Raw genomic sequence first — 15991 nt, forward strand, 5'->3', positions numbered from 1 at the left:
TTTCTTGGATGCTTTGTTCCTTTAAAATTTGGAGCACTAAGAGCTTCTGTGCACATCTCATTCCAATATGTAATTTTTTTTTCCCTGTCTCTCGAGATGCAGACACAAGAAATGTAAGCTGGTAACTTGCTCATCTTACAGTTTAGTTCAATGCTGGACAATGCAATAGATAACAACAGTATCTGTGGAGAGAAAACAGTTTTGCATCCAGTGACCCTCTATCAGAACTGATAGTAGCTAGGAGCGGCCTAAAGAACATGGAAGGTGGTATTCAGGCTTTAAAATTGGACTTGATATTGAGTCCCAAAGACTGCAGGGTTCACAACCGGAAGATGTAGTGCCGTTCCTAAGCTTCCACTAATTAGTCACCTTCATTAGAATAATTTTGTTTTAATAATGAACAATTATTGGTTTAATAAATTGATATTTTGTTTTAAACTTGATGCAGACAAGGTATTTAGTTGGCCACTTTGAAAACTTGGAAGATTATTTTGCAACTTGTCGAGCAATGGAACTAGAATAACAGTCTAGCTTTCATCATAACATAATTTAAAGTGTCCTCTTTTTTTAATCCTTTCCTGTTTCCAATCATAGGATTTGAGAGATGTGTCTGTGTGGCCATGATTACAGTATTAATTGTCGTACACAAGAATTTTCCAAATGTAATCTAGGAGCAGAGTAGAAATCATAATGAGGCTACAAAGTTGGGGTGCTAAAAACTCCAGTACTAGACATTACGACGTTTAGATTAGATTAGATTACTTAGTGTGGAAACAGGCCCTTCGGCCCAACAAGTCCACACCGACCCGCTGAAGCGCAACCCACCCATACCCCTACATTTACCCCTTACCTAACACTACGGGCAATTTAGCATAGCCAATTCACTTGACCCGCACATCTTTGGACTGTGGGAGGAAACTGGAGCACCTGGAGAAAACCCACGCAGACACTGGGAGAATGTGCAAACTCCACACAGTCTGTCGCCTGAGTCGGGAATTGAACCCGGGTCTCAGGCACTGTGAGGCAGCAATGCTAACTACTGTGCCACCGTGCCACCCACCTGTTTGTAAAGGTATGAATATCCAAGAGCTTTTTCGTTTTTTGCATTTTAAAAATCTATTGAGGCCCCATATACACACTTCCTTCATCTTGCCCCAGCCACACTCTCTCCTACCAGCTTCTTCTGTGATTGGTTCTGGCTGAAACCTAGTTCTTGGCCTTGCGTAAGTGGCTACTTCCATGAGGTCCTGACTAGGTATTTGTGGCTTACACTGACACACACACACACACACACACTGGTAATTAAAATTAAATCTGAAGTGAGCTCCTTCTGAGATCCATGCATGTAGGATCACTAGGGTAATAAATTTATGAAGCCAGGCTCCTTTCTACTTCTACTCTGGGATAAGGACAACTGTAACATTACTCCTGAAATTGAAGTTTTGGTAATTCTAGAGAATGTGATTTACACTTTAAATCTTACCAGTCTGAAGAACTTAGTACTGCACTGGATAATGTATTTACCCTCTGAGACAAAAGTTTACCTTGGTAGGAGATTGAATTGTGTTAATGTTTGATTTAATATACTGCTTTGTTTGGCACATTTACAGAATTTAAGGTAGTTAAACATGGTTTTCAAGTTTTACAACTTGATTTGCAGTTAGTATAATCAAATATATTTGCAAAGTGCTGTTGTATCTGGGATTGTATTTGAGTTTCTGGTATTTTTTGATAACCTACTCATGGCTGTGGTTTGTTTCTCAAGTGGCTCTGCTTTCAAATGAGTGATGTCTGGATTACATATTGATTAGTAAAGCATTTAGGTGTAAAAGGGACATTTGTTTGCCCTCTTCTACCCTCTCCTAGTTTTTAAAGAGTTGTCTTAATCTTCTACAATGATTTCAACAAAGATGTGATTAACAATGTAAACTAGGTGCATTTCTTCCATTTTATTTCCAGGAAGACAGTGGCCATTTTAAACAAGTTTTATTTATTTAAAGAAATAGATTGAAGAATTATTATGAATTAGCTATTGATTTTGGCAGTTCAGTGAATGAAAAGAATCCCAGCTGGTAAGAGTCAAACAAAAGTGGATGGAGTTGAAACTGTGAAAATTATGCTTTTTGGGCTTTTCCATACACTGGTGTATGGAGAAGGTGCAGAATGCACATTTGATCTGTGTACTCAGTTCGTGATAATGGTTACAAAACGTGAGATTGATTTTTAGCATGCTATAAATTCTGTAGTTTTTATTATTGAGACTTCAGTTGCAGAAGTAAATATTCAAACTTGGTACGTGTTCCAAAGGTTATGGTGATATGTATTATGAAATATCAGTGGCAAGCGATTGTTTGTGCAGATCTTGTCTTAGTTTACAATAATCTGTTCTTGATAAATTCAAAGCATTTTTATTATAGAAAATCTTCCAACACAAGCTACTTCTAGTTTAAGATTAGATTATTTCATCTGAGGTCTGGAAGAACACTTGTCTGATTTCTTGTCCCTTATCATTCCATAGAAATTTGTGATAAAACTAAATGTACCCCTTCCAGTTCAGCCTCTGCATTGGTCTGATTACACTAAGTTCTTTCTACCACAGGGTGGTGGAGGAATCCTAAATATTGAACACTTCAACATTTTATGAAGCATCTCTTTTATAATTTTCTAAGGTGCTTTATAAGGAACATCTGACACTGCTAAATATTCAGATGGAGCACAAAAAACGTTACCCAAACAATTGAAATGTAAAGTCCTCTTTTGAGGAAGAAAGAGCGAGAATATCAGGTTTGGACTGAGAAATTCAAAGGTTGGGGGCACAGTAGTTTATGGATAGCTACGTAGGGAAAAATGTAGAAAGTCTGGAGTTGGAGGTGAGTCTGCTTGGCCAATCAAAAGCAATGCCAAAGAAAGAAAAACTACAGATCATCTGCCTGTATTCCTGAGATGTAGAAACCAGTTGAAGGAGCTCCCTTCCCATGATTTTCCTTTCATCTTTTGCTGCCCTTGAAATGCAGGTCTGCTTTCCTTGTCTGCTTTAGAGTCGAGTTGCAGCATGTTTCTCTGTCTTCAACAGTTGAATTGTGGATGGGTGAAGCCAGATGATGTTCTGGTCGTGGAAATAGAGGGTCTTGGTACAGATATGTAAGTTTATGTCTGGATCAAGTATGATACCAAGGTTGCAAACATACCTGCTTAATCTCAAATTTGCTAGGGCAAGGAATGGAATTTGGAGCAGAGATTAAAGTAAATGTCAGTCTTCAGAGTACTTAATAATTAATTGGAGGACTGTTCTGTTACTATTGGTAAGCAAAGTGATAATTTAGCAGTAGTCAAGAAAGGCAATGGTGATACAGATTTGGGTGTCTTTAGGATGTGAGAAATGAAACCTGCACAAACCATGTGGCCTCTCAAGCCTGCTTTATCATTCTGTAATAATGTCTGATCATCTGCCTAAGTCCATTTTCTTGCCTGCTGCCTTTTTGTCCTTCTGAGAAAGGTCACTGGATGTGAAACATTAATGCTGATTTCTCTCCTCAGATGCTGCCAGTCATGCTGAGCTTTTCTGATTTACAGCATCTGCAGTTTTTTTCTCAGTTCATAAAACAGTGGACATGTATTCGAGGAGAAAGGCTGTAGATAGGTCTCAAAGGATCAGGAGATACTTCAGAAATCTTCAATTTCCTAATTTTGTCTTTTTAGCGTTGCTAATTTTTGTGACTACTGACAGGAAGGATATTTACATTTCACATTGACATAAGAGGTTTTGGTAACTTCCCCAAGAACTGTTTCAGAACAATGACCGAGGTGCAGAAATTTGGAAGGAAGGATTCCGAGTTCCAGGAAAGATTATTGTGGGTTTAGGAGGGGGCAACTTCAGAGGTTAGAGGTGGAGTAGAATTTTGTCAGCACTTCTGAAGAAAAGTGGAGTCAATGATTAATTTTGAGAAGTGTAATGACTGCATATTTAAAGGAGAGGAGTACAATACCTGAAGAGTGCGTTAAATTATGAACCGGGAAGGGAATTTGTGCAGTTGGCTATTTAGTGTGAATAGGATCAAGGGATCAGTGGGAGAGGCTCTGAATGTGAAATCAAAGAGAACATAACTGGGGTTGGAGACTGTCTAGAGAAAGTTGAGTTTGGGATGAAGGAGTGTTGATGTTTTCAGGCAGGACCCTTCAGGATATCCACCAAATCTTTTTGAAGTCAGTAAACCTGAAGTGGAAATGACAGCCATAACTGTAAAACCACTATTCTTAACACTGCCTTATTTGTATTGTACTTGTGAGCTGCAACACTGGAATATAAGCTTTTAAATAAGAGGAACAGGAGAAGGCCATTCAGCCCCTAATCTGCTCTACCATTTGAAAGGATTATCTGACCCAACATTCCTCTGTCTGCTTGCCTGCTCTTTCCTCAAACCTTTGCTTGAACGTGGAGAACGTCATTGCAACCCACTACCAGACAATATTTGGTTCTGATATGATTTTGAACTAAATTGAAGTAGGAAAGTGTCTCTACCTGATTCTTAATGGGTTGTGTTCCTTTACACTTTTTATTATTTTTACGTGTGCTTTTCAGGTCTCCCTTCTCATCCACAATACAATTTGGTGAAGCAGCAGTGCACTGGAAGTTCGGGTATGATAACTTTTGTAATTAAAGGAGATTTGGAAAATGCCACAACGTTTCTTAAAAATTTAAAAGTGAGTACTTCTGAAATTCCTTCTACTTGTTTAAAGTTGACTGTGTTCATGTTTAATGAAAGCACTTCTGAAATTAATGAGCTTTGTGTTCACTTCTGATACTCCATAGTATTGCTGAGTCAAATTAAATGAACTGTTCGACTGTCTTGAGGTGAATTTTTCCTCCTTGTGAGGAGAAATAAAGCTATTATTGCATTTGAATAACCTGTCTAAGTGACTTTGTTTCAAGAGGCAGTTGGCTTTTTATAGTGGGCACTACAGATGGTCCCAAAATTACCCCCTCACGACATGCTTAAATGTGGAATTTTCAGCAATTAACAACAGAATTATAGAAATGCTCAGGCAACTTCAAGTCAGTGTTATAGGTCTGGGAGGAATATTCGGGCCTCACTGCTACATAGGCTGTACTAAAAGTATAAATATTTCATTTAATGATCCAAATGGTCAATTTATTTCTCTTCTTACTGTTATCCCAAACAAAAGACACTTTCATTAGGTTTCTTCAATATATTTTATTAAGAACAAATTTCATTTTTAGACAAATGACAAAGCAACTGTTCATCCACTAAGCTACTATGCAGTAGTAAACTATATCCCCCTTACTCCTTGCACACATTCATTTCACTTTCAGGATAAGACCAATTCTTGCAGAGGTATTATGGGAGGGGGAAAAAATCACCCTTGTGGATCAAAAATACAAACTAAAAAGTTAGCGTTGTTGGAGCCATTCCATTAATTTACAGTATGTAGAAGAAAGTGAGGACTGCAGATGCTGGAGATCAGAGCTGAAAATGTGTTGCTGAAAAAGCGCAGCAGGTCAGGCAGCATCCTGAGGAACATTCCTCACTCCTGAAGAAGGGCTCATGCCCGAAACATCGATTCTCCTGTTCCTTGGATGCTGCCTGACCTGCTGCGCTTATCCAGCAACACATTTTCAGCATTTACAGTATGTAGCCTGGTGATTGTGTAGAAAACCAGGAGTGATTTATGAACATGTCCCAACTCCCTGGCTGAAGGACAGCCATCTCCCGAATATTTTTTTTTAATTTAAATAAAATTCACTGAAGACGATAGGAAGAAGCCCTCACAGTTCTGGGTGTCAGATAAAACTATTTGCATGGGCTGAAATCACCAGATGGTCACTTGTGTAACCGATGTAGTTAAGCTTATGAAATTACATGCATTCTGTAAATGTAGTGTCCATACAATGGGTACCTTATTAGTATTTATCCACAGAATGGTAAGACTGACAAATGAAATATAAATAATATATATTCTATCATTTGTCAGCAATCAGTGTTTCTGATGTAAAATATCTTTTGAGCTTGATGGACTGAATGGTGGCCTCTATAACTATTCTGATTCTGAAATAGAGGCAAGAAAAAAAATTGGAGGGGACGGAAACATTTTTTAAAAATCATTGGTATGGAAGGTAGGAAAACTTGAATGTCTAAAGGGACATGTAAAACATAGATCTGTAAGATGTATGAATGGAATAGCTGAATCATTACCAGCATGTCTGAGAAGTGGGACTAATTTAAAATTCTTATTTAGACTGTAAACTGACTAATTGAAAAATGAGGTGCTGTTCCTGAAGGGTATTAGGAGTGATTTGCAAAGGGACTCCAGTTGTGGCGGGACCAGTTGCTTTTGAATTTTCAAAAGTAAGTGGAAGATTAGGTTTGGTAGTGGTAGCACACTGGAGGTACTAGAAATGTAGTGGAGGCTGGTGGGATGAATGGCAGGATCTCCTTCTTATTCTAAGAGGAGTCAGAGCAGAAATTTTGAAAATTGAATGGACACTGCAAAGAGCACTTTGTTCCACAATAGCAAGGAATATTCAGTAGCTGTTATACCTTTTTTATTTTTGCTTTCGTTGAATTATTTTTTTGTTTGACACTAAAAGCAATGCCTTTTTGTTCCTGCTCACTTGGCTGAGATTAGTAAATGTAGTTCAGACTGCCTTGACCTTTTGGGCCTGTATGGTTTAGTACTGCATTTGTACAGAACACTTTGTCTCTTTGGAAAAATATTGTGTGAACTGAAGATTTAAATTATGTATCTCTGATAGTGAAAAAATTCTCAACTCATTTACGCAACTAGAATTTGAAAACAGGTTTTTTTTCGCAGGAGGGGAGAATGTACATGCGCTGAATCTTGGGTGGGTTGTATAGAATAAACTTTCTTTTTTAATGCTTTACCTTTGTTTCCTTTTTTTCAGCTTTTTGTCCTTGCTGAGAGTTTGGGAGGATATGAAAGTCTAGCGGAGCATCCGTAAGAAATCTTTTTTCTCTTTAAAATAAAAGATGTATCAATCACTATTTCAGTTTTTAGATGTAGAAGCTTAGTGACATGTATTTAAAGGATAAGTTGTTTGAATATGAAAGGATTTTTGAAGGTGATGCATGAAAAAAGTTTCAGCGTATGTGATCTAAATATAGAGCCATGGAATCATAGTGATATACAGTACGGAAACAGACTCTTCAGTCCAACTTGTTCATGCCAACCAGATATCCTAATTTAATCTAGTCCCGTTTGCCAGCACTTGGCCTATATCCCTCTAAACTCTTCTTATTCATATACCCATCCAGATGCCTTAAGATGCAAAACTGGTTAACATACAGTTTGTGATATGAAGATATAAATATTTCCCCCCAATCCAAAACAACATATACACACCATGTAAAAAATGAAACTGAATTAGTTCTGTAGTGATTCAGTTCTGTAGAAAACCATTTTGGCCAAAATGTTTAACTCTTGAATAGAAACAAATAATATCTTGGAGTGTTTAGCTGGCTGGCTATCTGATGTTCTGGCGCACCGGGGTCACTAGATTTTGGATCTTGGAAGACAGGGTCTTGGTCAGGAAGCACACAATTTCAAAGCTTTTTGGACGTTGTTTAAGAGGGCAATCAAATTTTGTTCTGACGTTGCAACAATGTTTCAGAAAGTCAGGCTGGGCAACTATTTGCTGAACAGGCTTTAGTCCAACTGACATCCAAATCAATATCCAGACAAGATTGCCGTAGAACTCAGGCAGGTGAGTTCAAAGAAGTTGATCCAAAAAATAGGCCAAGGTCATGTGATTTCCTAGAAGTTTTTTAAACTGTTCCGGTGTGTCCTTTGACCGTTTTAAGAAAAAGCAGATATTCACCAAACTTGAAATTAATCAATTAGTCTGCAATCATTCAACCTGTAAGTACTTAGTATGAAGCCTTCATAATGTAATCTTTTTGAAAAATGCTTGAAAATATTTGCTGTCTTTGCACACAATGCAGGCAAAAAAGACTGTGTTTTTAGTTGGAAATTTTCCAAACGCATTTTATGCCTTTTTAATTCCCCTGAAACAGTTTCTTTAAGTACACTGTACCATTTTTTAAATGTAATTTAATCCTAATTAGTGGTGTACTGTTAGTTTAAATTAGTCAATTCTCACTAATGGATAATTCAAAATTAGAGGAGCAGTAAAACCAAGTTAATAACAAATTATGTAGTTATGAAGTTGTACTGTTTGCAAAAATATTTTTGATTTTACAGGAAGTGGCTTTGCTGTCTTTATTTCTCAATCATGGAAGTTATCAAAAACCATTCAACTTGATTCCTTCAGCTATTTATACTTGACTCTCTTTTTGGTGGATTTTCATCATTTTTAATTTGTAGACATTGAAAGTTGGTTCTAATTTTAAGAACGCTCATGACTATCCATAACTTACATATTTTTTTGTTAATGCTTTTAATACTTTCCAATTGCACTTTCTTTGTCAATCATTTTGGTTGAATTGTATTTACTACTCCCTTTTGAGTTTCGAAGATTTATGGTTATTGATTAAATGTTCTTTCAGTATGTGATTTCATATCTACCTCAATTTCAATGAAATTGAAGCATTCTTTTGCTATTTTAAAATTTGGTTTTTATTCTGTTAAACTTTTACAGGGATTAAAATTTTTAATACTTGTCATATCCTACAAACAATTCAACAGCTCAACCTTCTTTCTTTAAACCAACTACATTTTGATCTTTCTCCCTTTTTTCAAAATGAGTATACTAAATGCTTAGTTGTGTAAGTCGGAATTTTTTTCAACTTTAATTCCTTTAACGATTAATGCTATTTTACTTAACAAAAAAATTTTTTCTTAAGTAGTTACAAAATGATTGTTGCTAAAAATAAACACAACAGGTGTAAATTTCAAAGTTGGGTATTTATTTGTTCCAATCAAAGTATTTCATTTATCCATAAGATTTTATATGTATTGCAGTTTTTAATGCTACAAATACCAGTTAGACTAACTCAGCTATTTCCAATATAGAATTCTTACTAAAGCTGCTTCCTGACGTGATAATACCGTACACCAAATATTTTTACTGTGGCAGGTAACCATTTAATTACAGATAATGGCTTGAATCTTGCTCAAACTCCAGCATTCTCAAAACCCAGGACTTTTTTAAACTTAAAAAAAAATTTCATTTGAGTAACATTTTAAAAAATTAACAAACGATCAATTTGAGTGCTGCATTGGTGTGGTGTAGCACTCCACTAATTATCCACTTCACTGCTTGTGGGCCAGTCTATTTCTGAGTGAGCCTTGACCTCAGCAAACCTGACTTGATCCAAAGATTGTGTAGTCCTTTAATCCCAGCGTTCTCAATCTTGAGACATAATACTTGTATTTAAGTCAACAGTTTTTGAGGTATTCCATTAAAATACTTGCATGTAATGCATTGTACTCTTCTAGGCATTTAATTTTCATTTATTTAGCTTTAAATTAAGTTTAAGTAGCTGATTATTGATATTTTACAACACTTTATAAATTTAAGGAACTTGTATTATCACCACCTCAAATATCTCCTCCGCAGTTTGCAAGTAAATTTGACTGTAGTCATTATTTTGCAACAACAAAAACCACAATTTATAAATTAGTAAGTCTGTACCAGCTAACCTGCAACTCTACTGCATGAAATCAATTAATACAAGTCTGTCTTCTGATACAAGTTAATGTTCTATTTAAAATCTGTATATAAATCATTCCTATTTAAAAAATAAAATTGCTGCAGTTGTATTTGTGGAAATTCTTGTTGTGGCTTTCCTTTTATTTAAGGACAGATGAGAGGCAACTTTTCCATTATTGTTTTGCCACCAGGCACTCCTGCATCAAATGTAGCATGATTAGATTGAGGGGGAAAAAGTAATGTTCTCTTTATATTCTGGCCCAGACATGTCTCTGCCCGTATTACATTAAAACAAATTTATATCAGAATGACTGTTCATTTTCCACATAATCTATTTTATTTTCCTCTGAGAAAGGTTGCTAGTATTAATACCAAGTTAGAGGCAGTTTTAAAACTCTGCACCTATCAACAAGAGGCAGTGTTGAAACTGCCCAGGATTTATTCTAGCATACTTCGTAAAATAGAAACCTGCACCTTTTTTTAAAATCAAACTTTATTTATTTAGGTTGCACAAACTAGCAAATGTACCTTTATATACTATTTCCTTTATGTATTTATATAAAAGGAGAGAAAAAGACCACTGAAACACTTCTGTGTACAACAAAAAGTACACGGCACAGTGGCCCAGTGGTTAGCAGTGCTGCTTCATAGCACCAGGAACTCCTGTTTGATTCCAGCCTCCAGCAACTGTGCAAACTCCACACAGACATTCTCCCCATGTCTGCATGGGTTTCCTCCCAGGTGCTCTGGTTTCCTCCCCACAGTCCAAAGATGTGTGGGTTAGGTGAATTGGCCATGATCAATTGCTCAGTGTTCAGGGATATGTAGGTTAGGTGCATTAGTCAGGGGTAATGTAGAGTAATAAAGTAGGGGAATTGATCTGGACAGGATACTCTTTCAAGGATTGGTGTGGATTTGTTGGGCCAAATGGCCAGTTTTCGCACTGTGTAGGAGTTCTGTGAGGGATTCTATTAAGTGTGACAGTAATAAGCTCTGTTCATTTTTTTTTGTTTTTAGAGCAATTATGACACATGCTTCTGTCCCGAAGGAGGACCGAGATATATTGGGAATAAGTGACACCCTAATCAGATTATCCATTGGCTTGGAAGATGTAGCAGACATTATTGAGGATATACATCAAGCATTAAAAGCTGCAGTAAGAAATTTAATTTTAAAGGGGATAACCAAGTTATTGATTGTGGGATATGATTAATGAGTAAAAGTATTAAATAACACCTTGGTGATGGTGATAACTGCCCTTGGCATCCATTTTCAAGGGGATTCTGCCATTACAAGCAAGATGAACATGTACTCATGCTAATAATCAGCATTTTGGATACAATATAAATATTCATTTGGAGCCCCCTCCATTGCCAAGCCATCACTAGGCTCCAGGTTTGTTTTTCCTAAATCTTTCTCACAGTTGAGAGAAAGAATTGAAGTAATGTTACTAAGTTTGTAAAACAAGAATATTCTTTATCTTTTTTTGTCTACAGCATCCAAATGTGGTGATACCTACTGAGCAAATCAACAGATTCCTTTGCAATTAATCTTTGTGTTCCATCTGGAGGAAAAAAATTTATGGATGAGGAAAGACCTCAAAAGAAGATTTGATTGATTAAAACATTTTGTATCAGTTAGAAAGTTTGAATCTCTGTTTAATTACAGCCTTTTAAATTGTTTTGACCTGTAATGAAATATCACTTGTGACATTGCAATTGCATATGTATGTAAATGTAAATTTCAGGTAAATGCCTTTTTTGTAATTTTATTTTTAATATGGCTTTGTGAAAGGTTGAACTCCTTTTACTAAAATTTAATGTTTTTACTTCCTTGAATTATTCTGTGGAATGCTGGTGGGAGGGGAAGTTGAGAAATGATTTTTATAATGTATTTAAGAGATGAAAGGGACTATCATTATGAACTTAAATTCTGGAAATATTGAGCAAGTCAGGTTGTTTGTTTTCAAAAACATGTTAATGCTTTAGATTTAATGGCCTTTCATCAGAACTGGAAATTTTTAGAAATGTAACCAGTTTTAATCAATTGGGAAGGAAAGAAGAAAGGGAGATCTGTGACAGTGGGAGGCAGCAGAGGCAATGGTGCAGGTAAAGGGACATTATCAGAAGATCTGGCTCCCTTCTATGCGATAACATTCAGCCCATCATGCCTGTGCAGCCAATCTCCTGTCTTTCTCTATTTTCCTGCACCATTTCTATACAAATGATCATCTAAGGCCCTCTTGACTACCTGCATTTAACCTGCCTCCACCACCTTTTCAGAGAGTGCATTATTCTTTATTACTCACTGAAATACATTTTCATTTCCTGAAGAAGGGCTTATGCCCGAAATATCGAATTTCCTGTTCCTTGGATGCTGCCTGACCTGCTGCGCTTTTCCAGCAACACATTTTCAGCTCTGATCTCCAGCATCTGCAGACCTCACCTTCTCCTATACGTTTTCATTCCCTCACTTCACTCTTGCTTCATTTGCATGTTATTTTAAATATATACCATCTCATTTTATTCTTTTTACAAGTGGGAACAGCTTCTCCCAATGTACTGAGTCCAGCTGGTTCACCATTTCGAAAACCTCTACCAAATCACCTCTCTGCCTCCTCTCCAAAGAGAAAAGTCTCAACCTCTGCAAATTATCCTCCATTCCTGAAACCATTCATGTAATTTGTTGTTTAAGTCTCTCCAGTGCATTCACATCTTTCCTACAATGTCATACCCCCCCCCCTCCACATCTGTGCACAATACTCCAGCAGAAATCTAACAAGTGTCTTGTACAATTTTGGCATCACTTTCTTGCTCTTGTATTCCCTAATTAATAAAGTCAAGAACCCCATGCTTAATTAACTGCATTCTCCCCTGTCCTGCCACCTTCAATGATTTGTGCATATGGTCACTCAGGTCCCTCTGTTCCTGCATTCCCTATTTTATATTGTCTTTCAATGTTTTTCCAACCAAAGTGTGTCATTTCCCATTTCTCTGCACTGAACTTGTCCATTTGAAGTTCTATGCTGTCCTCCTCGCAGTTTACAATTCTTCCAAGTTTAGCGTCTATAAATTTTGAAATTATTCCCTGCACACCAAGATCCAGATTAATACATATTGGGGCTAGCAAGAGTCCCAATACCAACCCTGGGGGAACTCCACTGGCAAACCTTCCTCCAACTCAAAGTATCCATTGACCATTACTCTTTCCTATCCAATCAGCTAAATTTTTTTAAATCAATATTGCTACTGTTCCTTTTACACCAAGACATCACTTTCCTTGAGTCTGTGTGACACAGTAACACGCACCTTCTGGAAATCTGTGAATATTACATCAAGATAAGACTCTTATTGACCCTTTTTGTTTTATCTTCTAAAGTTAGTCAAATGTGATATTCTATTTAGAAATCAGTGCTGACTGTTCCTAATCAATCCACCTTTTTCTGCGTGATTACAAATAGGTTCTAGAAACATCTCTACCATCAAAGTTAAGTAACTGGTCTATAATTGCTGGTACTATCCTTACAACCTGTTCTAGAACAAAGCCATAATGCTTGCAATCCTCCAGTCATCTGGTACCTCCTTGGAGTCCAAGGGTGACAAATTATGGCCATTGCTGCTGTAATTTCTACCCTTCCTTCTAAATCCTTGGATGCATCTCCTCCAATCCTGTTGTTTAGTCAACTTTAAGTGTCAAAAGTCTATCCAAAACTACTACCTTATTAATCTTTAACCCTTCAAATGACAGTTCCTTCCTCTATCACCATGGCCTGTGAAGAATCTTCCTCTAGTTTTGCCTTGTGTTCTTCTTCCCAAGTGGTACTTAACCAGTTGAAGCTTTTTGTAATTAGGGTTGTGAAATTGTGTGGAGACAAAGATTGCAGATGGAGTTTGGGAAAGAAAATGGGTAGGGGAAGAAAGAGAACCCATGAGAGGAATTGAGATGCAAAGGAAGCTGAAGAGATGGAAGGAGGAGAAAAGTTGGATTTGATGTTAAGTTGTAATGTGCCTAATGAGAAGTGAGAGCATGTCATTTGCCTCATCAAATACACTCTGCCATTCCTGATGGTGCCTGGCTTGCTGTGTTCTTCCAGACTTCTGCTCATTCCCTTAAATCATGGCTGTTCTCCCACTTCAACACCACTTTTCCATACTATCTTTATTTCCCATGATATTGCCAGACTGGACAGCCTACAGGCAGGAATTTAGGGTCTGTTACTGGTAGATCATTAACTTGTTTTGATTTTAACAGTGGACTGAAAGTTTGCTCTAGCAATAAAATGGAAGCTTATAAACAAAAAAAAATTAAAATACAGAAAAACCAAATCATCAACTTATAATACAAGTTAAAAGATTTTTAAAAGGTGAAATATATTAAAATAATTAACATATAATCCTGTTCATTCCAAAACTCTCTTTTTGTTTAAAAATATTTTGACAAGAAATAAAGCTGCTTTTGTGTAGTATCCAAAACAACACTCTTATAATACTCTTATCAAAGTCTCTGTATCTAATGCCTAGGTAGGTTTCAGGCACTTGTGACTTCATCTTTTAGACAGGAATTTCAGGTAGCTTCTTTCTGGAGCTGTCCTACACCTGAACTTCAATGTACTCAGCTTTAAGTAACTTGAGGGTTTTGTCCCAACACTTCTGGCCTGGGTCTTGCACTAACTCCTCATTCTCTAAAGTAATCTATTTAACTATGTATCCTTCCCTTTTCAGAGCACATGGCTATGCATTGATTTTATTCCAGGGATTTAGCCCCACTCAGTTAAGAACTGAAACCCAAACATTTCCCTCTCCATTATTAGTTTTCCATTTTAGTTTTAAAAAGTTTCTGAAATCACGAATAAATCTTGCGTTCCCATTATTTGCCTTGCTGGGTTGCAAAACAAACAAAATACACCAACCCATTTACTCTAAAGCCCGGCCTCAAAAATACTTTTTTTTAAAAAAAAAATCACCGTGGCTACAGAAATACTTCCAGTTAATATTAAGGGGTATGGGTGGGTTGTGCTTCGGCGGGACGGTGTGGACTTGTTGGGCCGAAGGGCCTGTTTCCACACTGTAAGTAATCTAATCTAAAACTTGAGACACTCAAACTTAAGAAACCCAAACTTGCAATAAGTGACAGGTCGAGAGTGATGCTGGAAAAGCACAGCAGGTCAGGCAGCATCAGAGAAGCAGGAAAATTGACGATTTGAGCAAAAGCCCTTCATCAGGAATGACCCCTTTTCCATGAAAGCGCAGGAGATAGAACACATCCTTTAAAATTCAAATATTCCTGCAGTTTGCTTGTATTTTCACTTTAGCATTGTAATTATTACTCATGTTTTGACGTTTTAATCCCTAATGTGGCACGGTGGCACGGTGGCTCAGTGGTTAGCACTGCTGCCTCACTGCACTAGGATTCCCAAGTTCGATTCCAGCCTCTGTATGTGTGGAATTTGCGTATTCTCCCCGTGTCTGTGTGAGTTTCCTCCCACTAATTCAAAGATGTGCAGGGCAGGTGAAAGGGGCCATGCTAAATTGCCCTTGGTTTTAGGTGCAAATGTGTTGCTGGTCAAAGCACAGAAGGCCAGGCAGCATCTCAGGAATAGAGAATTCGACGTTTCGAGCATAAGCCCTTCATCAGGAAGCCTGATGAAGGGCTTATGTTCGAAACGTCGAATTCTCTATTCCTGAGATGCTGCCTGGCCTTCTGTGCTTTGACCAGCAACACATTTGCAGCTGTGATCTCCAGCATCTGCAGACCTCATTTTTTACTCCTTGGTTTTAGGTGCATTAGTCAATGTGGACTGGCTAGGCCCAAGGGCCTGTTTCCACACTGTAGGGAATCTAATCTAATCTAGTATTTACGACTTTGTTTTTCCTCCTTTCCATGTCTCTGTACTTGCTTTAAATCTTCTAACATTTCACCAGTACTAATGTAAGGTCATAAATGGGAAAATCAACAGTTTTACCCTCCCTACAGATTCTGCTGGTCTTCTGAATTTTTGACATTTTTATTTTCTTTCAAATTTATAGCATCCACTGTTTGATTTTGTAATCTTGTTTAGGTGGAAGCCTAGAAATCATTAAACTTCTAACTGTAGCACCTGCCCTTGGATTTCTTGTTCTTTTATCACGTGAACACATAAAGTACACATTAGACTTTGATACTTAACATGGTGTGGGTAATGGTTTTGCAATGCATCCTTAAACCTTTGGGGTGGCATGGTGATGGCTCAGTGGTTAGCACTGCTGCTACGCACCACCAGGGACCTGGGTTCAATTCCCGTCTCGGGCAACTGTATGGAGTTTGTACATTCTCCCCTTGCTTGCGTGGGCTTCCTCCCACAAT

At 37.3% G+C, this 15991-nt stretch overlaps 1 protein-coding gene across 1 annotated transcript in view; it reads left to right on the top strand.

The window, feature by feature from the left end:
* LOC132819072 (cystathionine gamma-lyase-like) overlaps window positions 1–15732 on the top strand; it is a 50074-nt gene extending 34342 nt beyond the window's left edge. Inside the window, exons 9-13 of the mRNA XM_060830409.1 lie at window positions 4580–4701; window positions 6923–6975; window positions 10667–10805; window positions 11146–15193; window positions 15428–15732. Coding sequence (XP_060686392.1) covers window positions 4580–4701; window positions 6923–6975; window positions 10667–10805; window positions 11146–11199 — 368 coding nt within the window. The 3' untranslated portion in view covers window positions 11200–15193; window positions 15428–15732. The remainder of the gene's footprint in view (window positions 1–4579; window positions 4702–6922; window positions 6976–10666; window positions 10806–11145; window positions 15194–15427) is intronic.
* The last annotated feature ends 259 nt before the right edge of the window (window positions 15733–15991 follow it).

The sequence above is a fragment of the Hemiscyllium ocellatum genome, chromosome 9, assembly GCF_020745735.1.
Source record: "Hemiscyllium ocellatum isolate sHemOce1 chromosome 9, sHemOce1.pat.X.cur, whole genome shotgun sequence".
In the NCBI taxonomy this organism is placed as follows: domain Eukaryota; kingdom Metazoa; phylum Chordata; class Chondrichthyes; order Orectolobiformes; family Hemiscylliidae; genus Hemiscyllium; species Hemiscyllium ocellatum.